The sequence below is a fragment of the Colletotrichum lupini genome, chromosome 2 (genome assembly GCF_023278565.1).
Source record: "Colletotrichum lupini chromosome 2, complete sequence".
Lineage (NCBI taxonomy): Eukaryota > Fungi > Ascomycota > Sordariomycetes > Glomerellales > Glomerellaceae > Colletotrichum > Colletotrichum lupini.
Genome location: NC_064675.1, coordinates 2818972 through 2845424, shown reverse-complemented (window position 1 = coordinate 2845424; position 26453 = coordinate 2818972). Strand labels below are relative to the sequence as shown.

Genomic DNA, 26453 nt, shown 5'->3' with positions numbered 1-26453 from the left:
GGCCGATCAGCGATGATGACGGAAGTGTAGACTAACATGTCGGGCGGCTCGAGGACGACGTCAGGGCGATAGAGAAACGCAGGGGTGTCACGGATGGTGGGAGGTGACCGGAGGAGTCGAGGAAGCGGAAGTGAGGAGTGAGGAGGGAGGAGAGAGGAGGAGGAGGCGGATGAGGAGCGAAGGGAAGTCATGTTATGTGCCCAGTGGTCGTGGCTTAGATACCCCGAAGATGCGTAGCAATGGGAAGAACACACAGCTAAAACGACCTAATGATGCTCCAACATACTGCGAAGGTGCGTAAGTGGCGGGCGGGTCAGGGCTACGGATGGGTAAGGCCGGAGTCCTACGTGGACTGCTGCCCCCCTTGGACGGGTAGCCGTCCGTCCGGAATGCTACCTTTTGGAGTTCACCGGTCGGCGTCTGTGGCCGGGTGCTAAAAATGTAATCAGACCAGGCAGTAAGCGAGGGGCAGCAGTGTTTCTGCCAAGCGAACCAACACCATTTGTGATCGGTTGCCCAGATGAGGGTTGATGGTCGATGGTCACGAGTGTCAAATTTCATGCCTCTTATCATCCTAGGTGGTGTCAAGCCCGCGACGCCTCTTCATGGCCAGAAGCGATCGACGGGCGGAGACTTGTCTGCAGCGTATACAGAGACTACGCCGAAGAACCATCCTCGCCATCTCCACCATAGCGCCCGCAGATGTATGGGGTCCTGTTCAGTATAGCTGACCATTCTAGTCTCCCAACTCACGCAGAGACGTTTCGGAAGAGTCTGCCTGCAGCCTGCAGCTGCAGCTAGCTGCCTGCGTCCCCCCCCCCCCCCCCCCCCCCCCCCCCCCCCCCCCCCCCCCCCCCCCCCCCCCTCCCCCCCCCCCTCCCCCCCCCCCACAGGCGTGGGGGTGTGGTGCCGCCCGCCCCGCGCCGCCACCTGCCCGCCCCCCCCCCCCCCCCCCCCCCCCCCCCCCCGGGGCTTCGATCCGCTTCCTACCGCTCACATCCTTTGAAAGGGGCAACCGGGCTGACAACGATTGGGTATGCGGAGTGGGAAGCAAGCCGCCGCCGGTTCATGAGAGAATTGGGCGTGTTGTCTGAGGAATCTGCACAGAACTATGTAGCGTCGAGCGTGCTCACTGGTCCCCGCCAACTCGAGATTCGGTCGTCCACGGCCTGCCCGACCACAGTGGCGGAACCATCCATACAAGAGTGCTGACTATGGTGATAACGCGGCGTGCCGGCATCTGCCATGTCCACAGATGACGCAAAGATGGGTCGCCAGGGCGCATCGTCCTACATGCAGAGCTAATCCTTCTTGTCTATCTGTGTCAAGTTGGCGAGGGCGCTCCGACGACACCCACGAGATTCCCCAGATCAGCTATTGCTGTTAGCTGCTTGAGCCCGAGGTCAAAACAATCGCCTCAGTACAAGATTAGCTTACGCTGATACCTGCTCCTCTGGTTGCAATATGGACTTGGAGATTTGGAGATTCGAGCAGGTGTTCTGTCAGTGTGAAGTTGCTGCGTCTGATTAAAATTGAACAGCCGGGGTGTGAAGACCTCGATAAATACACACATCGCAATTCAGTGATCTTGGCTAGGCCGGTGACCTACACCGAAGCGCTCTCGCGGCTCTCTCGACGAACATGGTCACGTGGACCGCGTGAGTGTTGTTCCATCTTCTCCATGAAACCCCTTGTTCTAGGTTGAGGAGAGGTATGCGGGGCTAAGCTGTGTGGAGGTTCCTGTACAAGTGCAAGCTTCAACTGCCACTCCGCACCAAGAACGACTCACCTGTCTAAGGTATTAAGTACATTCAACCGCAAGATACAGTGATGGTACCTGATCCATCTATGGCTAGGGCCCATAAACCCAAGTATCTCGAAGACTATGATCTCTGGTCCCTTCAACACGCCATACCGTTCAGAGAACTACGGCAAGTGATGACGATCTAGGTTTCGGGCAATACATCTGAAGATGCACTGTGTTCACTGATATCATCATAGCCATTATCTTGATAGATTCTAAATCTCTAACCTATATAAAATGCATGCTATAATTTCGTCCGGTATTTTTGACAGTATTTATTAGGGGCTTACAGCAGTGATGGCAGTCGTGGGACCTATGCTCAGATGTGCCGGGTGAGAAGCGCCTAGTAGTGTATCCGTGTGGATGTTTCCCGACTGCCAGGGCAGCCGTAGGCAGGAAAAAGTTGGGGGTTGCGGCCAGCCCAGTGTTGCGGTATTCGATGATGAGAAACATACACAGTAGACTTGAGAGAGACAAGGAATGGAAGAGAAAGCTCAGGTCCCAATACTAGCCACACTACTACTGCTTTATCAGGCGAAAAGTAATCACACGTTTGTGGCGCAGCACGTCAATTATCTGAGAAGTCAATTATCTGAGAAGTCAATTATCTGAGAAGTAGTTATTCCACGCTCGAAGCTGGGCTTCGGTCAGCCGAGCCCCCCACCGCAAATAGGTGGTCTGGGGTCAAAACTCACCCTTCCAATCACAGTAATAGCAAGCATGCAGACAGGGGCTGAGCACGACAACAAGCTCCCAGGACGTTTAACCCCCTGGTAATGACCAGGCCTGGAGTGTTTATTAGGCAGGGGCAGGGGCAGGGGTCTAGGGCGCTGATACGGGGGGGTATTGCGCACAACGCCGATCTGGATTCCTCCGCTGATGAGGCTCTAGCAATCCTCATCAGTCTGTAAGTATTTAATGACGAAGAAAAATGCACATTCACCTGCAATCTCCTGAAGAGAAGAAACGCACACAAACACACAAGTCTTCCGCTTCATTCTCCATTTTCAGGAACAAAAAACACCTATAGCTCATTTTTCAAACGCTTTGAGAACAGGACACCAACTCCGTCATGCCCGCGGGAACTACAATAGCTGCAAGTTTCTGTTGCAAAGCACCCGGCTGCGCGCGTACCTATTCGAGAAAATGCAACCTCAACAGACATATCGAGTCCAAGCATGGCGTTCATGTTCAAATGCCTTGCGGCATTATCAGACAAGACCACACATCCAACTCCCGACGCCACCAGTCAAGATGCCCGGTCTGCCGTGCAACTCTGAGTCTGCTCCCACTCGATGCTACTCTCAATGAACTCGACGAGTTCGACCTATTCTTTGATACAGCGTAACGGTTCAGCGTATGTTCGCGCAGTTAGTTCGGAGATCATAAGCTAATTCATGAAAAGAAGTTGTCGCGTCTATTTTCTCTCTCGGCCTGCAGCATTGACAAGGCTATGGGCGTCATGTACCATGAACTGGCTGGTGTTTTCATGATTTGCTGCAGAGCAAGCGACCTGTCTGTCTGCTCTTATCTTTCGGGTCACCTTTATTGCATGGTCTTATTACGAGGCATCGACCCATATGGTCACCGGGCTTATGAGACAACGAGAGTATGATTCCCTTATGAGACAATGAGTTCATGATCAGGACTTGAATATACGAAGCTTGTCCAAACAGTTGAACGCACCAAGAGAAGATCCAGAGGGTCTTGTCTTAGCACAACGTGGTTGCCATTATGAAAAACTGGTAGAGCATGTCAAGGAAAGTCCGTGTAAGTGCCACTGATATTTTCGCTGACGCGATTGGTCGGACTCGCTTGGGAAGGCAAGTGGCTCACGGGCGAACCATTTCTGCCACACCCGCTTTCCCTGTAGAATGTGGCTGGTGTGACGCCACAGTCCACCTGTTTTGCTCCGTTATCTCGGTATACTGCGTAAATCTGGTGAAAGATGCAGCCTTTCGGGTGCCATTGCCTGTTGTCGTCAATCTTTCTTATCGTGCTTTTGAACTTGCTAGCGTTTGGTCATTGAATCATGGGCTTTTGTGGGATGACGATGTCTCCTGATGGCGGTTTGGTGGGAGAAGCCCGACATCAAACCAACTTCAGATTTGAGGAATGCATACTTCAATCGTGCAGAAGACAGACCGGATTCGGCCTACCGCATCAATTGTCTCTTTCTGCCCGATCCGTACACCCACTCTCTCAATGGTTCCGGGTATCTCTTCGCTTGTCCAACAAGCGAACGAGCTTCTAGCCGCGTCGATTCTCGGATAAGTGTGCGGCTACTCTCGCCATATGCACAGCCTTGTATTGGTCACGGACATACCGGTTGGGTCTACACTGACTGGTTCGGGGATACATGCGCGGCGTTGCGGCTAGTACGGATATGCGTGTGCGCCGTTGCGTCTGGCAGATGTATATCAGGCCCATCGATGCCACTCCGACTTTTCCCCGCTACCCGGCCAAACGGTTGCTGGTCTTTGATTGAGCCCCATGCAAGAGACGTCGACCAATCATGCTACAACCACATGACGCCTAAAAAGGAAACATGCATATTCGGTAGGTGGATGTGTTGTATATCCTGTCTTACGATATGGGCATGCGGCTTGAGACACTCGGAGGGCTTGCAAGTCGAGGAACTCAACCCTCCTAAGTCGTGAGAACATGAGTATAAGTTGATGAAAGTTCGCTCATTTCACACTGGTCGAGAAACGCTACAAACCCCCCTCTTCTCGCCTTCAAATTCAAAGTCACTTTGATCCAAAAAGTACCTTCAACAGTATCATGCCTGCCTCTGGTATCATAACACCTCCGAAGCTGTTTTGCGTGGAGCCCAGCTGCGAACTCACGACTTTTACCACCCGATCTAATCTCAATAGACACAGCCTGTCTAAACACGGCCTGAAAGTCCACATGCCATGCGGCAGAGAACAACAGAACCATAAATCGAACATTGAGCGCCACAAAAAGTCCTGTCAGAGATGTCGCGCAGCTCTGAGCCAAGCCTTAACGCTCGATGGGCGACACGGGTCCGGGTCACCTAGGAGTGCGACAACCTGTGCCACTGAGATGTCGAACTTCGCACGCAGCCTCCAAAACTATCCGGAAGACCTCAACGGCATGATCAATTTCATGGACGACTATTCTCTTGGAGCTTTCCAGTGAGGGAATCATTGTCATAATGGAAGACCTGGTGGCTGGGTGTGAGCAAGGGAAGGAAATTCGCAGAATTTGAGGAGGAAACGAGAGGTTAAGAAAGTAGTCAGCAGTGTAGCGTTGATGTAATTAGACAAAGACCCTTGATGTCACGAAATGCATTTCGTGTCAAAGAGGATATCAATACCGGTATTTCATTCAACGAAGAGTGATTCTAGTGCATTCAGATACTTTTGTTGTTGAAGGTGATCCGGAGAGATGAAGAGAATGAAAGCGACTACGGAGTAAGGTAGTCTATTATGGCGTGGATGACGTTCCGACCGAAGCCCGTGTAAGTGAGGTAGCCGTGGAGTCTGGTTGGAGTTTGGTAAGCTTGGGGCCCCAGGTGCCTTTTGCAAGTGGTTAGCCTGGCTTGACACTGTGTGCCAACAAGCGCCATCACACGTTTGACAACGGTAACTTGATATCCCCGTCCCCTCCCCCTTCCAATGGTCCGCGACGTGGCAGGCAGTGTTGTTGTTAAAGTCCCAGGACAGGAGAATCCGTTGCTCACCATCCCAGCAAATATGCAACCTTCAAGAAAGCGGGAGAAAAGAAAATTGACCTTTTTCTTTGAATATTGACCCGCTCTTTGACACATTGTGTCTTCGCTTGTAAGTACGTTCTCGTGGATCACTGACAGAGAACTCCAGCTAGTAACCCAAGCTGGAGATTCCTCAAATGTCTACTGTGGTTGCAGGCCAAAGTAAAATCCCCTGTCAAGTATCTGTGGCGCATTCAGTCGATTATCTCAGCAAAGGTACGTCGACCTCAACACGCTGGGCTTCAGCCAGTCGAGTTGCCCAGATCACCAGGCCAGTGGGCCGCTGCCCGCAAATACATGGCCAGGAGTTAAACTTACCCATCAGACCATAGTAACATCGCGGTGGCGGCAATTTGCGGAAGTCCGCCGCAAGGCGGCGCACGCATGGGTGTGCGGTGAATGACTTCGACTGGTAGGTATGTTTTCCAGTTGGCGGCTGCGCCAGCCTCAGGCTGCGGTGTGCTGCGAAGCGGGCGCTCTTAGGGTAGGTAGGTAGCCACGGGTCCCACCGACTTGTTCTGCAAGGTACGCCGCCGAAGGCACCTCTGCACATTTACAAATTGCCTGCGTCTGGAACGAAGTATTAAACATCTGAGCAATGAGTACGTACCTGACACCTCACCTCCACTTCTACCCAGCCCTATACCTATTCAGGGAAAATGCGAAAGAACCGCCTCCATTCCCCTCTTTCCAAAAGACTGATACTGCTCTCAACCAAGCTCTCCTCACCACCAGCTTCATCATCATCTTCTACTGGAAAGTACAAAGATGGATATTCATCCGCTTTCTCCTGAAGGAATGAGCAGCATGTCAAGCTATTTCATTCTCCCACCTTGCTTCCCGATTCCCGTACCATAACAACCCAAACTTGTCTCCCAAGCCCAATAAACACAAAGCAGCGATTTCACGATGCCTGCAACATGGAATAGAGCATCTTCCAACTTACGTTGCGAGGAGGCCGGCTGCGAAAGTAAGACCTACTCGACTCCCTCCAACCTCGCCAGACATATCCAGTCGAAACACGGCGAGCCCGTTCAGATGCCTTGCGGCATAATTAGACAAGATCACCGATCCAACTCCCGCCGTCACCAGTTCGGGTGCTCCGGATGCCGTGCAATTCTGGGGTTGCCCTCCCTTGACGCCCTCGGGTCCCCGATCCTCAATGATACACTCAACGAGGTCGGCAACACCATCGACACCTTCGATGTCGTCGGAGCCCATCTTTTCGACGACAACCTCGTCGAGACCGACAGCATCTTCGATGATATTGGGACCCTGGTCCTCAATGACGCCGTCGACGAGTTCGCTGACGCTTTCGCTATTAATTCGAGAGACCACATCGACGTCTATAATCCCAACAATGGATGTTATCCCGGGTTCTTGTATTAAGTATACTCTTATCGGAATGCGAGACCTCATGGCTCAAGCAGATGGGAACGCATTCTCGCACCGCGGGCGTCGACACGCAGCTAATCAGAGACTAGGAGCCCTCGTGCCCATACCTCCCTGGGCGTACAGCATTTGGAGAAATATAGACGTCTTATAATACACGTTGTTTAGTCATCCCATGTCTCTCTGTGGAGCAAGCTGATTGTCTATCCTGTTTGAGATTTTGTCTTTCTAATCCTCCTTGAGTGTAGTTCTCATCGTTTCAGGGGCCTTTGACGTCAAGTTGTGTCATGAGTTAGCATCATCACGCGACGAGACAGCAATGATGGGGGTCGTTTTCCAAGCAAACTTTGTAAGGTTGGTCATCGAGAAATTCGCTTTCGCGGATGATCAGTCAGGAGACCGTCCCCAGCACGACCGAAACCCTCGCTCACTGACGTGTGTGGTCAAATCAGGCGTGAGCACGGAGCTCTTCACAAGGAGGAGCAGTTGCAGCAACTCCAATTGACAGGGGACGTGGGATGAACTGTGGACATCTGTTTCTTCTTTTAGATATATCCTAGGATATTTTAAATGTCATTTCGCCTTGTTTTGCCTGATCGCTGGTTAATATACATGAAAATTCATCCAAGCCACTTGCCAAAGACCAAGACAAAAGCATTCGGCTCGCCCCGGTGACTTGATATGTTAGTAAACCCCACCAAATAAGCAACTGGGTCGCTATCCAACGGCGAGTGCAAGACTATGAAGGCCCGTGTAAGTTAGGTGGACCCCAGCATCCATCAGCAAGACGTGACTGGGAATTCGCCATCAGCTCCTCATGTCGGATTCCGACAGCTCGTATACGGTGAATTAGTAGTTGAAGAGAGGTATCTTATCGTCAAATGCTTGCCATCCTTTGATAGTGCTGCACTACTTGTCCTCTTTCATAATTGTCTGCGAGGCTGTTGGGCATTCCTACCAAGGTACGGTGCAAAGTACCTATCAGATATTGCGCGGAAGGTACCTCGCACCAAAGGCTTCAGATACTTCCAACTTACAATCAAGTCTTGCATGATAACCTAACGACCGGTAGGGCCTCGGCATTAATTTTCGACAGCAATTGAGTCTGTCAGAACCAAGTACTAGAAGAGAGGGCTCCGGTCGATGAGAAAATGGCAAAGTGACAGCACTGCTGCATTTCCTGATGAAGACCTTGGAAGGCAGGTGGTGAGGCTGGCTGGCCTAGCCCGCATGCCCGGTCCCTAAAAGGTAGCTTTGACAGCTCGTGGCAGCCCTTGACAGCCAAGAGCGATACCTACTTTACGGGGTATTTAGCTTATGTTCCTAGGTGCCGCTCGCCGTACTGGAATAAGGCACGGCAAGTCTACTAGGTACCTTAAGGTATCTTACCCTAGAGGAGTGCAACTCACACGGCTTCCCCAAGCCAACGACGTGTGTGAGGCCGGCTGTGGTGCCGAATCCTCAAATTTTCGGGGGTCCCTTCTTTCATGGCGGTTCAACACCAATGACTAGCTCATTGACACATTGTGACTTCGCTTGTAGGTACGATCTCGTGGATCGCTGACAGAGAAGTCCGGCTGGTAACCCAAGCTGAAGACGTCTCAAATGTTTCAAGGTAGCGACGAGGCAGAGACTTTTCCGCAAGGTGGCGCATGCACAGGTGTGCGGTCAATAGCTCCGGCTGGGTCTTCGGCTTGCGGTCGCTAGAGGCCACTGGAATACGCCAAGCTCGATGGGTCTATTGGCGTAAGTTAACGGGTTTGCTGCTGCCGGCCACGGGTCTTCGCCCAGTCGTACCTTACTGAACATGCAGAAACAGTTGCAGATCGGCTGAATCTGGATCTGAGGAGTGCTGGGGATAGAAAGAATTGTCTTCGGCACCTCGGCACTGGGTACCACGTGGGTACCTGGCACCTAGCTTCAGTCTAGCTTATCTGCCGGCCTTAACTACACCAGCGACAAGTAATTCCCCACCTAAAGGTCTCGATATAAAAGTACCATTTTCAGGTGCATTCTGGTGGTAATTGTATGCGTTGAGAGTCTCTTGATACGCCAAAGCCCTCTTATGATAGATACTCATATATAATTAGACTACGAGAAGTCGAGTGTATGATGAAAGGTGTCTGTCTCGGACCGATGGATTCGAGAAGGGTGAGGTGCGGGCAAGTGAGGTGCCCGGTACCTATTACCGAGGTGCCTGGGGCCTGAGTCACTCCGTGACAGGTCTACGATGCGTTTTTCTGCGTGCCAGTCCACCAGGGTGAAATTGAGGCTCGTCCGATTCTCATTACATACACATGAATTAGATATAAAGAGCACGAGTATGGTCATTGGTGAGAATTTCTTGAAGAGAAAGGCAGACGCCCGCAGCCTACTCCAACCCGATCTTCTGACTTTATATCCATCCATATTCCCACACAACCCAGATCCATAGCTGTACGCACAATATCACTTCGCCATGCCTGTTGGAGGAGACGAAGCATCTTCCAAGCTACATTGCAGGGAGATCGGATGCAAAGACACTGCTCTCTCTACCCTTTCCAATCTCAAGAGGCGTATCCAGTCTCAGCACGGTATTGCAGCTCAGATGACCTGCAGGAAGACCTTAGCGCATCAAAAGTCATGTTGGAAATGTCGCTCAGTTCTAACCCAGTCATCGACTTTCAACGAGCAGAGGGGCGTCAAAACATAGACAAGTGAGACTACGGCTGCCAATGCGATTCCACAACTTAACCTCACCCTTGACGGCTACTGGGGAGAATTCAAAACCATGTACTATCCTATGGACGACTATACTACAGGAACCTTATGTTCAGACGCCCTTCCAGACGCTCTTACTCAATAGGTACACAATGCATCGTGAGGTGGTCCATTGTTAAGGTGTGCTGGAATGGCGTTTGGAATGGAGCTTGCCCACAACATGAAGTCCTGGAAGAAGTTGTTCTTTCAATGAGCTTCTGATGGGTACTTAGTCGAGAGCTAAGGGTTGCTTGTGTGGCGACTATACAAACAGACTTCACTACACTCCATCAGGACAATTATAAAAGATGCCTTCAAAGATGGCTTTAATGAGTTCAGTTTGACTTCAGTATTCGATGATTTTGTGTAGAATGGAATGAATGGCCTAGACGGGTAAGTGACAGAATTATGAATGGCACCCCTAGCCCTACCACTAGTCCTGACCGAGGCTTCGTGTATGTGGGTTGGGATGAGGGTCTCGGTGAAGCACGATTGGGTTTCAGTGAACCTTCGGGTGCGATGCCATTGCCGCTGTGCCCACCTACCTATTTGTGTCCAGATAGGCGACAACAGATCGGCGCATTGGAGAGGGGCCAAAGAAAAGTGTCCTTGTCGGATTGGAAGTCCAATTCGACCGCGGCATACAGCCGACTGCGCAGGGGCCAATTGGGGGCCCTATTTACGATTATCGTAGCCAGCCCAACCTACGGTTGGAACCTCCTTTTTACACCTACTACGCAGATATTCATATAGTTCAATTGATCTCTTCGTCAACTACGGTTCGAACCAACTACCCTGTAATAGGGATACCAACAGTCCTACTCTCGCGCGCCTCCTCCCTACCTATACTACTTTCTGCTAGAAGTTCGGACGTAACTCCACGCTTCAACCCGAGAATGCAAAAAACAGCGGTCATGTCCCGCGCTATGATTTGATCTCATACCCAAGGATCAGCACATCAGGTGTTTTATCGGGGGTTTTCCGGTGATCGGCTGCTGCACACAAGCAAGGGTGTTAATGGAAGACTTCGACGAATGAGCCCAGGCTATTCGTCGCTAACCAACATGACGGAGGGCTGCGTTTCCACATGGCCTTTCAACAGTAAATCCTGGCTTATGACAACATTGTGCATCCTGGGGCACCAAAGCGACCTAGGACCTGCTACCCCCTGACCACAAGAGCCCCCTTGCCTTTTAGAATGGAGGTCTGTAGGGTCGAGTTGATTGGAACCATATGTGCAGAGTAAACGTGTCGTTGGGTTCTCAAGGCAGGCTGGGCCTGTCGAATCGTGAAGATACTTCAATTCCTAAGGTAATAGCTATGGGCAGGCCAAGTACCAGAACATTTCGCCCAGAAGGGGATGTGAGTCATAGACGCTCTCCCAGGGGGCCTTGGACGTGCAGTAGATCCCGGCAACCCCGGCCCCCAGATCGCTATAGATGAACTTCAGTCTTCGCGTCCTATGTATGTATGTACCTTACTTTCTGTCGAGGGGTGGGATGTTTACCGTGGCGGGGACGTTTCCGATGAAGCTGGGCCAGTAGCACCCCACCACTTCCACGTGAGCGCTCACAACGGCCCCTGACCCTCCTCCCCCCCTGTTCAAGGCCTAGCCAGCATGGAACATATACGTACCGCCTCTGTAGTTCTATCAACATCCGGAGGACAGCGATGAGGAGGATCGTGCTCCTCATCTGTTTGGACATAAGAACGGGTGCAAGATGTTCGTTCAGCTGGGTTCTTCTGCGAGCTGAGCAAACGCGCAACGACTCCAATTCTCCCTCTTCATTGTCCAATTCGAAATACACTGCCTCTAGAGCTCATCTTCCGAGCGCAGTGAAAGCAACACGCCAATATCGCCATGCCTGCTGCAGGGACGAAGGAAAAGCTACGTTGCGAAGCGCCCGGCTGCGCTAGAACCTATTCGAATCCATATAATCTCAAGAGACATGTCGACACCAAGCACAGCCCAAGCGTTCAGATGACATGCGGCAAATCTCTGCCGAACCACAAGTCGAACATGAGGCGCCACCGGGTCACCTGTGGTTGCGCAGCTCTGGTTCAGCCTTCGGATAGCGCTGGGGGAAATGGCACCGATACGCCCACGACTGCCACCACCAATGCCACGGGCACGCCGGTCTTCGACGACTCCTTCTACATGTTTATAGACTTCAACAATGCGTATGGTTCCATGAATGGGAATCCTTCTGGGCCCTTTTAGTAAGACGATACCTTGTCAGAATGCGAGATCACGCTCAACAATCTGCAACTGCGTACGCGATCACTATGAACACCGATGTCGAACTAACTCATGATTAGGAGTCCTCGGATCCATTTATCTCTCGGCCTGGATAATCGAGGGAGCTATGGACGTCTTACGGATAAAATGGCCATTACATGTTTCGCTGTAGAGCAAGCGGTTTGTCTGTCTATGTCGTTTAGATTTCCTTTGTATGTTGTTTTTGGAAGACATCGACCCTGGTGGTTCCCATGTTCACGAGTTTCTTGAAATCATGAGTACACGAAAATTTGAACTTTTGTCACGTTATTGAAGTCACTAAAGAGCAATACCAAAAAGCATTACTCTGTTTCATTTCGTTTTCCGTGTTAATGAACTGGGAGGCTTGTCAAGGACTGCGCAGCATTCAAGCCTCTTATAAGTGTCAGAGGATATTTTCGCCGATGCGATTCCTGCTAAGGTCATTGACCCCCGCGTTATCCATTTCTGTCGCCCAGCTTCCCTTTGCGTTTCCAAACACAGTTATGTCTCCGACATATTCCGTTTGTTTGAATTGAACATTGCGCTGTGCTAGTCAAAAGCAGCATATTCCATGACACTTAGTCACGCTCTTGGAGAGTGCACTTCCAAGCCAGAAAATTTCGCTCGAAAGTATGTCTTTTCAATCAGCAACAGGTGAGATAGTTGCCTGAGTAAAGTGGCTAGTGTGGCACAACGCTGTGCAGTCCGCTTGTTTTACTCGATTACCTAAAGTAGGTATGAACCTGGTAAAGGATTCAATCTCCCCGGGAGTTCTTGATTGTTGCTGCGAGTCTGTCCTTATTTGTTTTCTTCTCGCTACTACTCCGTCTTCGTCATTTCCGCGAAGTGACAGCGTCCCCTAACCTGGATTTGACAAAGAGAACTTGACATCAAACTAAAGCCAACGAACTTTAGATCCCTACTATCCTGATGCTGTGCCGCAGGAAATTCAATGAATATGATCGTCAGTACGCTGCAGCATTCAGCGTGAAGAAGCCTAGAAACGGTTAGCCGTTCTCTTTTTCGATCAAGAGAGGACGTCAAGGTCGGTGTCATTGCCCAACAGGGGCTACCCCTGCACGATATCCTTGAGGGACATCCCTTCAGGGGTCCACCGATTAGATCAGATGGATGGTCTGGTATCGAGGCCGATGACCTCAGAAAGTCAAAATACACGCATGCTATCGTGTTCTTCCTCGTATGGCTATGATTCGGCATATCTCGGCTTTTCCCTGGATGGGTTCCAGCTCCGAGAGAATCTCACATGATGCGACCTACAAATGACAACAAGACATCATAACGAAGACACAACCAATTTCCAGCCTCATGCTTGGGCCATTGTAAGAATGTGACGATGCAGTCATGGCGTGTACAGCAACCGACATCTTTTAAACAACGCGTTGGAACTACCCAGTGTTTGTAATACAGAGTTTATTAGGATTAGCTATTGAAACTTTTGTTGTACTCCATCAACCAGGAGGTAGGCCACCATCATCAGTCGTGTCGGAACTCAGGCCAAAGACAATACCAGAGTTGCTGTCGTGTGATTGTTGCAGGACCGATCATGAAGCTCGGGCTCCTTCGCACAGCCGTAGTCGCACACTAGTGAGCTCTATCCATGCATGATTTAAGCCCATTCGCGATAGACATCAACAGCCTCGCAGGTAGGGTTGGAAGCCGGGCCGGCGGTGATCCAGACGAGGGAGCGGTAGTAGTAGTTGCCGACAAAAGTGTAGCAGACGTGCCAGCGGTAGTACGCCTCGTCCACGTAGGGAGCTTGCGAGCCAGCAACGGCCTTGGAGTCGTCCGCGCGAGAGTAGATGAAGAGCTTCTCGTTCTCGTCAAAGCCGAGGGTGAAGAGGGCGGTGTTGCCGGGGGAGAAGATGGGGATGGCGCCGTTGCTAACGATTTGCAGGTTGAGCATCATGCCGGAGGAGACTGGGTCGCCGTTGCCGATGGGCTGGTTCCAGGTCAGGGCGCCGAGGAGGTGGCCATTGTAGTCAGACTGGGTCTCATTGAGGAAGTAATTTGTGTGGGTCGTGGGACGGTTGGCTTCCTGGACGGGCTCCGTGGTCTCGGGGCAGAGACCAGCTTGGCCGGCGCCGGAGTGGCACGAGGCGAGGTAGGTCTCGCCGGAGCCGCCGGTGCAGGGAGTGAACTTGAGCCAGAAGGGTCTGGTCTGGTTGGTGAACTGGGCAGAAGCCAGAGTGGCACCCAGAAGGGCGATAGCGTAGGCGGCCTTCATGTTGATGGTTGGTAAGGTGATGATGATTTTGATGGTGAAGAAGTAGTAGTTGCTGATGCTGATGATGATGCTGATGAAGACGAGACGAGCCCTGTCTTTATACCTCAACTGGTAGAAGGCGTCAGTACATTCGTCTCCGGTCTAATTCATGGGCCAATGCAAGGGAAGTAGGGGACAGTGATTGTCGGAGACTATGCACGTACCTTGAAAGATTTGAGAAATGATGTTGGACACCTTGAGGTTTGGATACGACGTTTGGTGATGCGGGATCTAACCAAGGACGGATGAGATGAGGTTGTAGAAGAGCGGGGTGGCGCGGTTTATATTAAGAGAGACAACTCTGACGACCCTTCTTGCTGCTTCCGGTTCAGCCAGCCTTCTTTCCCGGAGAAACCCTGCTGTCCCTCATTCTTTCCATATGACGGATGATCATGTCGGAAGGATCTGGCGGGAGGGGAGAAAAAAAAAGAGGCGGTCGGGGGAAGGCGGAACCCCGCTAAACATACACGAGCTCCTTAGCCGCATCGTAAAGTTGGTGTCACTTTCTAGGGTGACATGGACGCAAACTAGCAAACTAGGGAAGTCTCAAAGGAGCACTGGTAACGTGGTGTCGATCACCGCCCACAATTCGGCTCCGTTGATGGGCACGGAGCTAGCGCAAACGAGCCAGTAAGGGAGGATGCTCCTGTCCTCGGTGAAGCGAGAAATCTGGGGAAACAGCTGCTTCATCTGATTCTGATCGTCCTTGTGTTTGTTCATAGGGTTGCACCGGGTCTGTCACTCCAGTCAGCCCTCCGTGTACTCCGCCCCGGCAGTGACTGCTCACATTATCAGAACAGCGATACCAAGCAGTCCCACAGAACTGACGATGTTGACGCTTGAGTTTCCCGGCGCAGGATACCCCACACCAAGCCACGCAAACTTTACGCGGGTTCAGATTTCCAAGTTTCCGGCCGTGGGTCAATCTGAAGTAAATGAACGGAAAAGAGGAGCACACGTGGTCTAGAACTATGGACGGCAGGGCTCGAAGGGAAGCAAGATGTTTGCCTCAAAAAAGAAGCTTCACAAGAACCCCACGTTTCCTGCATCGTGGGAATTGAGTTCAAAATGGCGCTCCCCAAGGCGGGACGGAACGACGCCACACGCACGTCATAGATGACGGTGGCACGGGTTGGGCTTTTCGAGGCTGAAATGTCAGATGCAACCTTGTAATATCAGGGTGTTTTCAATATGGTGATGCGAGACATTGCGGAAATCCGCTTCAGACTTTGATGTCTTTGATCACAAACTTGTCCCGAGTCCTAAGAGTCATGCGAGGGATTAGTAAGGGCAGAGCTGAATCCCATGTGTAAGTGAGACATGACGTTGGAACCAACGCAGATGTGCCGGCGGGCCGGTTAGGCATCTTGGCTCACTCTTTGACTTGGGTGACTTGGTGGTGAGAAAATAGTCGCGACGAAAGTCAACAGATACGAGAAAAGGGCCGCTTCCAGCTTGACAGGATCAGCATACCCCAGGCCGGAGAGTATGAACTTCCACTGCATGATCTCCCACGTAGATGGCATTTTGTCATTGATCCTGCACGCTGGCAAGGTTGATCTCGAGGCCGTTTGCTGACTGGAGACTAGCGGGGGTTGAGGCCTTACTGGATGCGGACGAGACACCAACGCCGCCATCCTGGTTAGGGAATCATGCATGCCGAAAGGGCCGATGATGGGGTGTGCTGTGCGGGTTCGCGCAGGTTACGTTGCTTTTGTGACAAGATGCAGTGGAACTCCGATACGAGGTTGAGTCAGGAGGGTCATTTACACGTTCAAATGCTTATGTATGGAAATATCTACAATGAGAATGCGCAATGCGTCAAGTCTTCCGTTTCTCGTCTATGTAGTCAGAGATGCCCTCTAACCGCAGACGCCCGAGCTGGCAATCGAGTTCAGGTCCCTGGGAATGACTCCGGCAATAACACCGTCTACATCCTCGTTAGCATACACATCATCAATCACCATGAAGGAAACTCACCTCTGTAGGACCATCGGTAATCACCAAGCTGGGCCTTCCACGTCCAAAACACCCAGCCGGCGGTGTTCTTCTCGTAGGCGTGGACTTGCGCAGCGAACCACTTCTTGTAAAAGTCCTTTTGCGTGTCGCGGTTCCAGTCGTCCGAGTTCTCAATCTCGTCGGGCGGGCTGATGCTCCACTCACCGACAATCGTCGGACCCGAGGCGTCGCCATTGCGGTTGTCGTTGCACGACGTCGAGATGTAGCTGTCGTGCGTCCAAGGCACGTCGTTCTTGTTGGCCCACTTCAGGTAGCGGTGGTCGTCAAACGCGGTGAAGTAGGTGTCGTCGAGGAACTCGGTTGGGTTGCCGGAGCCCCAGAGCGAGGACATCATCTGGATGTGGAAGTAGTTGTTGGCGCTGACGCCGAGGCTCTTTTCGACGTTGCGGATGGCCTGAGGGTGTTAGTGAGGAGGACGAAGTATAGACTTTGGTGACCAACATTGTAGCCGTTCTTGTAGAACGTGCTGCGGAGAGACTGCACGGAAGAGTCCCAGTTGGTGGGCTCGTTTACGAGTTCGATCGTACCAACGTTGCGAAGCTCCTTGTTGTCGTGGGCAAGCCTCCTCAGGAACTCGAGGAACTTGACAGCCCGGCCGTATTGGTAGTCATTGTAGAAGCCAGGGGTGTTGGCGAACTGGATGCGGTTAGACGACGGTTGTAAGTCTAGGAACAGGGTGTCTTACTTGACCAGTGAACGAGTTCTTCGCCACTTGAGCACCCGGGGCACCGTGCTGGCTTCTTGTTGTTAGTCTTTGGAAGCGTCTCATGGGGTGAATGAACATACTCCAAGATGATGTAGAATCCGCGGTCACTAGCCCAGCCGCAGAGCCGGATCAAGTACTTGACAGCTCCCTACATCCGGTCAGTCATAGTCACACCATAGATCGTAAGAGGACAAACCCTTGGGAAGTGCTCAGAATTCTGGTCAACCAACGACTCATCCAGCCAGTATCCCACGGGAATACGGATGGTGTTGATGCCATAGGACATCATCTCATCCAAGTCACCCTCGGTGATCCACGTATCCCAGTGTTTCTGGAACGCGGCATCAGATCTCTCCTGGCCTGTGTTCATGACGCAGTCGAACTCGGACTGCTGTCCACCGCAGCCCATGTTGTTCCACTCGTTGTTGGCGATCCATGGCTCAAAGACGAACAGGGAGCCCAGGTTGACGCCCCTGATCTTGCCGGAAGCCGTCCACCAGCGCTTGCTCACGCCGTCAGAGTCATCGGATGTGGTGTTTTGGTTGTCAAAGAGGCTGAAGCCGCGGGTGTCCAAGAGCTTCCTGCTGCCGTCGTTGGGCAGCCATGCGTGGGCGAGCTGCGTGGTGGCAGCGAGTGCCAAAAGACTGAGACGGACCATGTTGACAATGTTTGGTGGATTGTCAGGCTTGCGATGAGAGGGATGCAGAGACAGAGACAAAGAAGTGTGGGAAGACCGGCCGTCTTAACAAGCTTTTGGTGCCTTCCCCGAGTCTTGCGGGCCGCAACGGTAAACCCCAGGATTCGCCAATGGAGTGAGGAGGAAGGAAAACGAGATTATCCCAGGGGCGCAGCACCCGATGCCGTAGCACCAGCTCTTTTCTTGGGGCCTGGACGCTAATGCAAATGTCGATCGTGAGGGCAGAATAGCTTTAGTGTATTTGGTAGCTCTCCTCACCCAAAGGCCCCCTGGTCCTTCACTTCATCGGCATCGCTTCGCCAAATAGCGGGAGTCTTTCAAGTCTATTTCCAGAGAACGCAAGGGTTGACGGCATCGAGCTGCGGGTGTTCGTCCAATCCATCCAATCCATTCAATCCATCCAATCCGGACCGATTGGCGACCTCGAGAAACCCTGGTTCCTGCATCGAAAGTCGTCGCTGAACCTCGACAGCCGCACGGGCAGCAGGATGACGGCAGGGAAATTGGCGGCTGCCTGGAGATGGTCGCTGGGTCCCCCAATTGCCCCCATTGCCTCATCAGGCTTTACGACGGGTTGCTGACTGGCTCTTGGCGACCATTGGGGAGGATCGAAAGTGAGACGGCCGGCCTAGCCCGGGGGCCAAGTTCGATTGACCTCCTTAATAGGGTTTAGCTCCGGCTACCGGCCATGCTCTCAAGATTCAAAGTTCAAGCTCTCGGGTGGTCGACAGGGGTTTCTTAAAGGGCTGCCTGGCACCTGCAGACTGCAATGTAAGGCACGTAGGTTCTTAGTCATCATGCAGCTGCAAGTGTACAGTCAGCAACCGCACTGCTCTTTTTTTGGTGCAGTCTCACAAACGACAAAACTCGACTTATATCCACCACAAAAAACATCGTGAATCCACCAAAACTCCAAAAACACATACAACACTAGGTATTCGCTGGTCGTCACCGACCCAACTACTAATCCGGCCCTCATTGGCTTACTATGGGAGAGCGGACGGGATCCCGAGTTTTCCAATGGGTATGGTCGTATGTGCTGGATCGAGGACTGCAAGAGGTTCAACACGGCACAGGAGCTGTCCTGTGGGCAAGACGGGAAGGCTTACAATGCAAGAGGAGACTATTATTGAACGAAGACGGGCTTTGAGGTAAAATGGGAGGGTTTTGGGGTCTCAATGGCTCAAGTTGGGTACCATCTTGGGTATGGCATTTGTAGTGTGAGCTTACTTACGTAGTCATATTACTTTTACGAACTCATCTCCCATACGAGATAACGGTGACGTCTTGGAATACATTCATGATCTTCGAGTCATCCAGGACACAGCAAGATATTTGTAAAGTTGAAAAATCGCGTTAGAAGCCGCTGGTATACTGTGTATCTTGTTCGATCTTACGAATGTAGTGTCCTCGAAGCGCCCGAACGAATGCGAGTGACATTGCGAGAGCAGACCTTCAGCCACCTTCAAATTCATCTTTCATCTCAATGTGCTTTCATTCAACATTCAGAACCACCAGCTCTTCTTGAAAACTCCTTACTAAGCGAGGATACTAAGCAGCAATTCCCGTGACACATACTGTGGCAACTCACCTCTCAGGCCTCTACGCCCTACAACTTCCCTCAGCATACGTGCCGCACCGGATACGAAAGTAGCCATTATCGATATCATAGTCCTTGGTACTGCTTCTCGCGTCGCGGCAGATAGTACACCGGTTCGCGGGGTTATTGCCATTCTGTACGTTCTGATCGGGGTAGTACACCCGGCCGCCTATGTCCTCGGCGCAGATGCCAATGGCCTCGTCGAGACGGCCCATTGCCCACTTGTCCCACGTGCCGCTCGGGTAGGACCAGAAGTAGGCGCAGTCCTTTGCTATTGCTGCTGCTGCGAGTGCTGAGACGAGCAATGTCGTTGAGTGTCGCATCATGGTAGTTTCCAGATTCGATGGGCTGGCTCAAGAAGGGCTAGGCAGATGTATAGTCGAGGCAGATTGAAGTTAAGAGACACCTTTCGATAAGTGTGCTAGCAAGACTCTGGTGAGATATGTCCTTCACCTGCGAAGAAAGCTATCCTGAGAGTTTATGTATCTCAGCAAAGAACGTTCACCGCGCGTTCCGCGGGTTTGCGTAGCGATATCCGACTGAGATCCAATTTGGCAGCCTCACTGTACCCATATAGATGGGATTTCAAACTCAAATTGATGATAGTCTGTAAGTTGCCAAGAAGAAACGGTAGCTGTTGGTCGAAGCGGACAACGCGATAGCAGGTTTCTAAGATCAGCGAAGGTTACGGAGGCAAGTCAGCCATATTGGAGCAGCCTGGAGCTACAATTAGTAGTCAGAAACACGATGCCGCTCAATTTTGACTGAGGTCATTGTTTGAAGTGATATCCAATATGCATTCGTTTTCAACTATGCTCTTTCGACAGACACATGCGCCTATTGTGCACATTCATCCTTTTTATTTCCAAAACATGGAAGAAATGGTCAACGCCGAGCGCCCAACACTACATCCAAAACATGACTCAACCACTACTAGCTCGACTTGCAAGCGGCATAGCTGTCAAAGCCGGACGCTTGGTGCCAGGTCGTCAAGTGCTCAATCAAAGTCGGGTCAATGTCGCGGTTGGCCTTGATGAAGATCGTCTCGTACGGGTGCACGTTGGTGCCAAAGTACTTGCCGTTCCAAAGAACATCACCATTCTGCGACGTGTCGCACTCCTCAATGTAATTCTTGGACTTTTGGAACGCCGTCATCATCAGGTCCACCTTGTAACCTTGCTTCAAGAAGGTGCCCGTAGCACCAATCTCTGCATGCACGGCGTGGTTCCAGCCGTCGTAGCAGCCTCCCAGGCCGACAGGGTCGTTCTCGGTGCCGAAGTCATCCTTGACAGAGGAGCCCGGAGGGGGATTGAGGAGCAGATCGATGCCTACGCTGTCGGTGGCCCAGATCATGGACTGGACGTGGAATCGGGGCCAGCAGTTTGCCGTCATGCCGACCAGCTAGCAACCCATATTAGCAGCAGTCACTAGACTTGCGGAACATCGTCGTCGTCTTACCTTGACTTCATCCGTGAGGCGGTCCAGGTACATGTCAGTCCAGCACGACTGCGCCCAGTGAGGCAGGAAGGGACCGCGGATACTAGCGTTCATGGTGATGAATCGCTTGTACTTCTTGTAGAGATCTCCCTTCCGGAGCACCTCGCCGTACGCGCCAAGGTCGAAGCAGGTGTTATCCCGAGCAATAATCTTGATGTTGTCCTTTTCCGGGATGATACTGTTGACGTTGGTCTCGCCGTTGAGAATGAAGATGAAGTCGGCAGCGTCGTGCAGGCCCTGCTTGACGAAGAATTGGAGGTTCTCGCGGCCGGCGTCGGACTCGGCGTAGGCGTAGAGGATTAGGGGACGGCTGCGGTCCTTGGAGCCGGACGATTCTTTCGACGTGGTAGAAGACGAATGCGACTTCAGGGACGTAGAGGCAGACGAGCTCTTGCTCGCGCCCTTGTTAGAGGCTGCGCTTGCGGTCTCCTTCGCTCCCTTGGCAGTCGTTTGTGAAGCTGCCTTGTCTGCCTTGTCTTCGTCGTCCTCGTACCATGGCGGGAGGGAGTACTCTGGCGACTTGTCTGGTTTTGAAACATCGTGGGACGGCTTCGAGGACTTGTCGGGCTTCTGCTTATCCGCGGCATTGCTATTGCTGTTCGGGTACTGCGGATGGCCTACAGGATTGGCAGACTGCTGGTCGTGTGTCTAGGGGATCGAGAGTTAGTCCAGAGAGCTGGGAGAGAGACCATTCGTTGACTCAAGACTCACAACGTGTGTAGGCGTTGTCGACGTTGTCTGGGTAAAGGTCGAGAGCGTCCACAGGAAGAAGAGAAAGATGAGCAGACCAATGAAGGTCTGCCTATTCACTGGAGCCGTCGACATGGCGAATGCTGTCGATGGATGCTGCGGCTCGGAGTCGGCGACTTTTCAAAGATGTGTGCGATGCGATCGATGCGCGCAACTTGGGACCAGAACCAGCTGTGAGCGATGATTGTCTTTTCTGGACCAGGTATCGTGAATCACTGCATCAGAGCAATTTGACAATGACGACGAGCAAGAAAGAGTAATACAGAGCACGGCCGGCGAGGTTTGGAGGTGGGAAAGAGTTGAACTTACGTCGGAGACAAGTAAGAAGCTGAGCAAGGGGCCCAAGTCTCAAAATGGACGCCAGGGAGCTGTGTCTGACATCTTGGGTAGTCTGTATAGTGTGGCGTGGCGTCGCCGACTATGGCCAGGGAGGGAGGGGCTAGAATGAAGGGCACGCGGCACGGAGGGTATTGGAGCAGCTTCAGGCCAGCTTTCATAGTCGGGACCTGATTTTTAGAGTTTCAAGACTTTGAAATACTATCCGCCATCGCCTTGGCTGGCGGGTGGTCCAAGTTTCCTTCATGTCAGCCTTCAGTAACAACTGTCATGGCGAACGAACGACAACTAGCCTATACGATTAGACGAGAATATTCTGGCAGTTCTGTCTGGGGTAGAGTGTCTGAGCATATCAGAGCTGAGGCTCTGGATGCGGTGGTCCGAGGGATGGATCTGAGATGAGATGCAGGACGACTTGTGTGGACATGGGACACCACCGTCGACCATTCATCGGCCGCCGTACGCCTCCCACATGCAGTTCCGGGTGTCTGGACTCGTAAGGCAGTCCACAGTCCACGCACACTGCAGGGACCAAAGATCGGGCAGTTCCCACAGGGGGATGGGGAAAATCTGTGATGAACGCGGCAACGGGACTCCCCACGCTTCCGGCGCGGCACGTCATTGTGGACGGGGGCAGCCAGGATGGTCATCGAGCGTCACCTTCGACTTATTTCATCAGGCTGGAGAGTTGCTCTGAACAAAGATTGCCTCAGTTCTTCTCATGGTTGAGAACGGACGGAGAGGTGATTACACGTTATCGCAGTCTTTTCTTCTCTCGCTTCTGGACGACTACCGCCCGGCGTTACACAGTACTCGGCAGATCCCTTGAAATGCCCTTGATCCGCCCTTGGGTTATCTGCGGCCCCTGCGCCCCTGCATTGGCTCGTCCCTTGCATTCTGCACTAATTGCTTCTTTTGTCATCTTTCAAGGTGCCAATAGCGAACCTGACGCGCTTAGCTTTGGGCCGTGCAATTGAATGAGACCTGGTTTCATCGCAATGGAACAGAGAAATGCAGTTTTGTGGGCTTGTTGATGTTTTAAGCGCGATTGAGTTGAGTATGTGTGGTGCGCATAAGCAGTTGTGTTTGGCCAAGATAAAAAGACACCTTACCAACATCTTCTATGTCGCTTTGCAACTTAGGGAAAAGTCCTCTCTGTGCGTTGGAGTTACAGGCTCAATGGGGACTTTGTATCTTTGGATATTCCATCTCTAAACTCAATTGGTCTCTTCTCTCGTCCCAGATAACGGCGTACTCGGGCAACCAGGTATCCCTAATTACGATTCCATGCTGAGGTTAGACAAACATGATTACTTACCGCCAAGGACTGTCAACGGAGTCTTTCCTAAACCGCCGCAATTGCAACATGGCATTGGAAGACGCAACTCTCGAGGAACAGTCGCGATTGGCCGAGGTTGTTACAGAGGGCTTGTCAACCCGGCTGACTGCCTTATCTGGGAATGGAGTTGGGAGGAATCGGCCGATATCTCGAGCGGGGGTTGCACCAAGTGGAGGCGCAACTGATCTCACCTTACCATTGAAACCTGTTCAACTGGTCATCAAAATCGATGCCGATCCATCGGTGCCAATCGCGAAGTCGCACATTACAAAAAGGATCCCCAACTCGTTGAGCAGAGTTTCTACCTCAAAGCGAGACAACACAACTAGGAAAAGATGAGCGCCGTGACAATTCAACCACCGCTGTCCCGCCGTGGCCATGGGCCTGGGCTCATCATCGTAGTTGAAGAGGGCATCAACCTATCCAAACACGACAAGATCCTGGACCCGCCTCCATCGCAGAAATGGGCAGAAGAAGGATACGCCGTTGCGCAGATAGTTGTTGCACCCGGAGCCGCGGACGTTGCTGGTCAGGTTACCTCGGCCATTAAAAGTCTCAGAGAGCTCGACACTTGTGACGACAAGGACAAGTTTGGCGTCACTTGTAAGTACGCCTTTGCGCATTAGAAACCCCCAACTAACAAATCTCATCAGCTCTCATTAGTGCGCCCTCTTCGCAACTCGTGGATGCCCTAGAGAGCCGCTCCGAGATCAAGGCGGCTGTGTTCTATAACTTTGGCCAAGCACTTACAATTCCCACCCTTTCGCATCTCCCCAAAACCGTGACAGACAGTCCCAAGCCAACTCCTACGGCAAAGACTCACTCCTACCCCGGAGCAAGTGACTTCTTCGTCGTCCCTAGCCATCCCAACTTCAACGCCAATGCTGCAGGGCTCGCGCACACCCGCACACTGACGTTCCTGAAACCCCTCCTCGGCGGGCCGTACTTCGATCTCGAGGCCGTCTGGGAAGAGCATACCCTCTTCGAGTTTGGCGAGCGCAATGTCGAAAAGACCATGGCCACCATGGTCGAGCAGCCCTATGTGAGTTTTGTCGGGAGGTAGTTCTCAAGGGCAAGGTTGGCTAATACTGGCGCAGGTCAACCACATCCCGACGCTCACCGGCGGCGTAGGCCGTCAGTACCTGACCAGCTTCTACAGAGACCACTTCATCTTCAATAACCCCGACGACACTGAGCTTGAGCTGGTCAGCCGCACTGTAGGCATTGACAGAGTGATTGATGAATTCGTCTTCAAGTGCACCCATAACAGGGTCATCGACTGGCTGTAAGTCTCCCCGGACGAGACACATGAAGAGCGTACTTCTGACTACGAACGCAGGCTCCCTGGTGTTCCGCCAACTGGCAAGCATCTTTCCATTCCCTTCACGAGTGTCGTCAATGTGCGGGGCGACCATCTCCACCACGAGCACATCGCCTGGGACCAGGCTACCGCGCTGCGCCAACTTGGCCTCCTGCCCGAGTTCCTGCCGTTCCCCTACCAGATCAACGGTAGCGGCCCGGCGTCCGGAAAGAAATTCGAATTCAAGCTGCCTGTCGCCGGCGTAGAGTCGGCGCATAAGCTCGTCGACGAGAGCGCGGTGGAGTCGAATGCCATGTTCGAGTATGGAACGCGAGAGGTCGATGCCTAGCCGGATGAATCTAGGACGCTGCGACGGCAAGGTACTTCGAGGGCCTAGATTTCCGGTGCAGAGTCAAGTCCAAGGTAGTCTGATTTTGGCGGGCGGTTTATTTGTTGAAGCTGACATCGCTCTTCTGTATTAGGTTTCTATTATGCTCAGTTATGATATGACAAAGTGAACGCTTCTCATTATGCAGTCGTCAAGACCCATTTTCAGACTCGGTTTGAGGCCAGATGCGAGGATCCGCTCCGTGATGAGGACTCGTACTTTGTCGATGCCGTCGAGTCCTGACGAGACCGGCTCTCCTCGCCCCAACGGACCTCCTGGTCCACCTTGATCCGTATTCCGCCCTTCAGGGACAAGTCGTCGCACGATCCCGAGTCAGAATCATCCGAGGGCTTAGTCGTCGCTCCTCCTGCTCCTGCGGATCGGGTTGAGATGTTCGTCGTGATGCCGTACTTTCCGTCTTCGGTTCCCAAGCGCTTGAACCCTCTGTCGGCCGACTTCCCTCCCGTTCCCCCGATCGTCATGAGTTCCGTTGGTCCCCGGCTTCCAGCCTTGGAGCGCCCATCGCTCTGGCCCCCAGAGAGGTTGTATTTTGTCGCGATGCTGCCGAACTGTGACGAGACTTTGACCATGAGGGGGCGTAATGTGGGCAGGCAAGCGCTGATGACACCGCAGGCACATTCGACGACGCACCATGTACACGCAGTAGCGAGCGTCCCTAAATATACTGTCAGCGGATGAGCAGAAGCGGCCGGCTGGGTGAGCCTTACATGTCGTGTCTGTAAGCTCAAACTGCATAATTGTTGTGAAGCGGTAGATACTGGCAAAGAGAACGCTATGTTGATGTCAGCACTAATACGATTGCCTCTGAGCTTGGTATCACTTACAATCCTCCCAGCAGGAACATGAAGCACAACGACAACCGCTGAGCCAGCGTCACCTGTAGCTTCCACACCTGGCCGATGGGCAAGCACAAGATGGCTACGTCGGTCAAGATATTGGGGATGGCGTTGCCAATGAAGGACGCCTTAAGGTCGATGCAGGTACCTTCGATCCAGGGCATGTAGGCCTTGGCCACGGGTGTGCACTGGAAGACACACACAAAGACGATGGCGAGCCACCAGCCGATGGTGAGGAGGCCGAGGACCATGGCCGCGATCTTGAAGCCGCGGCCGGGGAAGATGCGGCGGTACATGAGTAGCAGCGAGATCTTGATGAACATGACCGCCGTCACGTATACACACTCAAATGCCAGTAGCAGCTTGAGGAACTGTATCAGCGTGTCTTGTGATAATGTTGCGGCGTGGCGGCCGAGGCCTTGTGCAATCACTATACTCGTGGTCAGTTTTCATGATGCCCTCACTTCAAACCATCGTCTTGTCTGATGCTTACTGGCATAGTTGAGGGCTCCGGCCATAAAGGTGACAATCAGGCCTACTACCATGAACCAGTCATCGAGGCCATAGTGAAAGCCAACAGTCCACCGCGCCCAGAACCGGAGACCGACAAAAACGGTTGCGAGAACGAGCAATGCTGTCGTGGTGCCACTCAGTTCAGGCCCTCTATCCGCCAGAGGGTCTGTCAGAGCCGATGTGTCGGCCATGGAGGCTGAAGAAGGGAAAAGATGGGGGCGTGAAATCTCCGA

The 26453-nt window shown here is 52.4% G+C and overlaps 12 protein-coding genes across 12 annotated transcripts; 5 read left to right on the top strand and 7 right to left on the bottom strand.

Moving 5' to 3' along the window:
- Positions 1-6: 6 nt before the first annotated feature.
- On the bottom strand, positions 7-2257 carry CLUP02_03142 (uncharacterized protein; the record flags this gene model as incomplete). Its single annotated transcript, XM_049282168.1, has 12 exons — positions 7-47; positions 92-213; positions 287-574; positions 635-785; positions 998-1090; positions 1148-1289; positions 1354-1374; positions 1446-1499; positions 1642-1740; positions 1810-1926; positions 1965-2008; positions 2095-2257. 12 exons carry the CDS (start codon positions 2255-2257, stop codon positions 7-9), a joined length of 1335 nt encoding a protein of 444 aa, XP_049139311.1.
- A 27-nt stretch (positions 2258-2284) lies between these two features.
- On the top strand, positions 2285-4969 carry CLUP02_03141 (uncharacterized protein; the record flags this gene model as incomplete). Its single annotated transcript, XM_049282167.1, has 10 exons — positions 2285-2403; positions 2461-2577; positions 2631-2707; positions 2790-3084; positions 3148-3174; positions 3245-3413; positions 3481-3574; positions 3702-3820; positions 3886-4460; positions 4555-4969. The coding sequence occupies 10 exons, from the start codon at positions 2285-2287 to the stop codon at positions 4967-4969; spliced, it is 2007 nt and encodes a 668-aa protein (XP_049139310.1).
- Positions 4970-5237: 268 nt separating this feature from the next.
- CLUP02_03140 (uncharacterized protein) lies at positions 5238-6399 on the bottom strand (the record flags this gene model as incomplete). The annotated part of the gene is made up of 6 exons (XM_049282166.1): positions 5238-5349; positions 5405-5533; positions 5599-5684; positions 5764-6088; positions 6215-6333; positions 6376-6399. The coding sequence occupies 6 exons, from the start codon at positions 6397-6399 to the stop codon at positions 5238-5240; spliced, it is 795 nt and encodes a 264-aa protein (XP_049139309.1).
- Positions 6400-6452: 53 nt separating this feature from the next.
- Positions 6453-8098, top strand: CLUP02_03138 (uncharacterized protein; the record flags this gene model as incomplete). The annotated part of the gene is made up of 8 exons (XM_049282165.1): positions 6453-6909; positions 6971-7055; positions 7179-7389; positions 7444-7460; positions 7565-7606; positions 7723-7779; positions 7838-7934; positions 8048-8098. The coding sequence occupies 8 exons, from the start codon at positions 6453-6455 to the stop codon at positions 8096-8098; spliced, it is 1017 nt and encodes a 338-aa protein (XP_049139308.1).
- Positions 8099-9071: 973 nt separating this feature from the next.
- Positions 9072-9627, top strand: CLUP02_03137 (uncharacterized protein; the record flags this gene model as incomplete). Its single annotated transcript, XM_049282164.1, has 3 exons — positions 9072-9086; positions 9159-9185; positions 9370-9627. 3 exons carry the CDS (start codon positions 9072-9074, stop codon positions 9625-9627), a joined length of 300 nt encoding a protein of 99 aa, XP_049139307.1.
- A 2028-nt stretch (positions 9628-11655) lies between these two features.
- On the top strand, positions 11656-11895 carry CLUP02_03136 (uncharacterized protein; the record flags this gene model as incomplete). Its single annotated transcript, XM_049282163.1, has 1 exon — positions 11656-11895. The coding sequence occupies one exon, from the start codon at positions 11656-11658 to the stop codon at positions 11893-11895; it is 240 nt and encodes a 79-aa protein (XP_049139306.1).
- Positions 11896-13561: 1666 nt separating this feature from the next.
- Positions 13562-14938, bottom strand: CLUP02_03135 (uncharacterized protein; the record flags this gene model as incomplete). Its single annotated transcript, XM_049282162.1, has 3 exons — positions 13562-14287; positions 14383-14413; positions 14784-14938. 3 exons carry the CDS (start codon positions 14936-14938, stop codon positions 13562-13564), a joined length of 912 nt encoding a protein of 303 aa, XP_049139305.1.
- A 1142-nt stretch (positions 14939-16080) lies between these two features.
- Positions 16081-17601, bottom strand: CLUP02_03134 (endo-beta-1,6-glucanase; the record flags this gene model as incomplete). Its single annotated transcript, XM_049282161.1, has 6 exons — positions 16081-16148; positions 16199-16631; positions 16679-16873; positions 16923-16974; positions 17024-17091; positions 17140-17601. The coding sequence occupies 6 exons, from the start codon at positions 17599-17601 to the stop codon at positions 16081-16083; spliced, it is 1278 nt and encodes a 425-aa protein (XP_049139304.1).
- A 1641-nt stretch (positions 17602-19242) lies between these two features.
- On the bottom strand, positions 19243-19566 carry CLUP02_03133 (uncharacterized protein; the record flags this gene model as incomplete). Its single annotated transcript, XM_049282160.1, has 1 exon — positions 19243-19566. The coding sequence occupies one exon, from the start codon at positions 19564-19566 to the stop codon at positions 19243-19245; it is 324 nt and encodes a 107-aa protein (XP_049139303.1).
- Positions 19567-20173: 607 nt separating this feature from the next.
- Positions 20174-21984, bottom strand: CLUP02_03132 (uncharacterized protein; the record flags this gene model as incomplete). Its single annotated transcript, XM_049282159.1, has 4 exons — positions 20174-20641; positions 20699-21385; positions 21449-21603; positions 21867-21984. 4 exons carry the CDS (start codon positions 21982-21984, stop codon positions 20174-20176), a joined length of 1428 nt encoding a protein of 475 aa, XP_049139302.1.
- Positions 21985-23497: 1513 nt separating this feature from the next.
- CLUP02_03131 (carboxymethylenebutenolidase) lies at positions 23498-24811 on the top strand (the record flags this gene model as incomplete). The annotated part of the gene is made up of 4 exons (XM_049282158.1): positions 23498-23765; positions 23816-24204; positions 24260-24447; positions 24502-24811. 4 exons carry the CDS (start codon positions 23498-23500, stop codon positions 24809-24811), a joined length of 1155 nt encoding a protein of 384 aa, XP_049139301.1.
- Positions 24812-25014: 203 nt separating this feature from the next.
- Positions 25015-26411, bottom strand: CLUP02_03130 (uncharacterized protein; the record flags this gene model as incomplete). The annotated part of the gene is made up of 4 exons (XM_049282157.1): positions 25015-25526; positions 25579-25643; positions 25696-26137; positions 26201-26411. 4 exons carry the CDS (start codon positions 26409-26411, stop codon positions 25015-25017), a joined length of 1230 nt encoding a protein of 409 aa, XP_049139300.1.
- Positions 26412-26453: the final 42 nt, after the last annotated feature.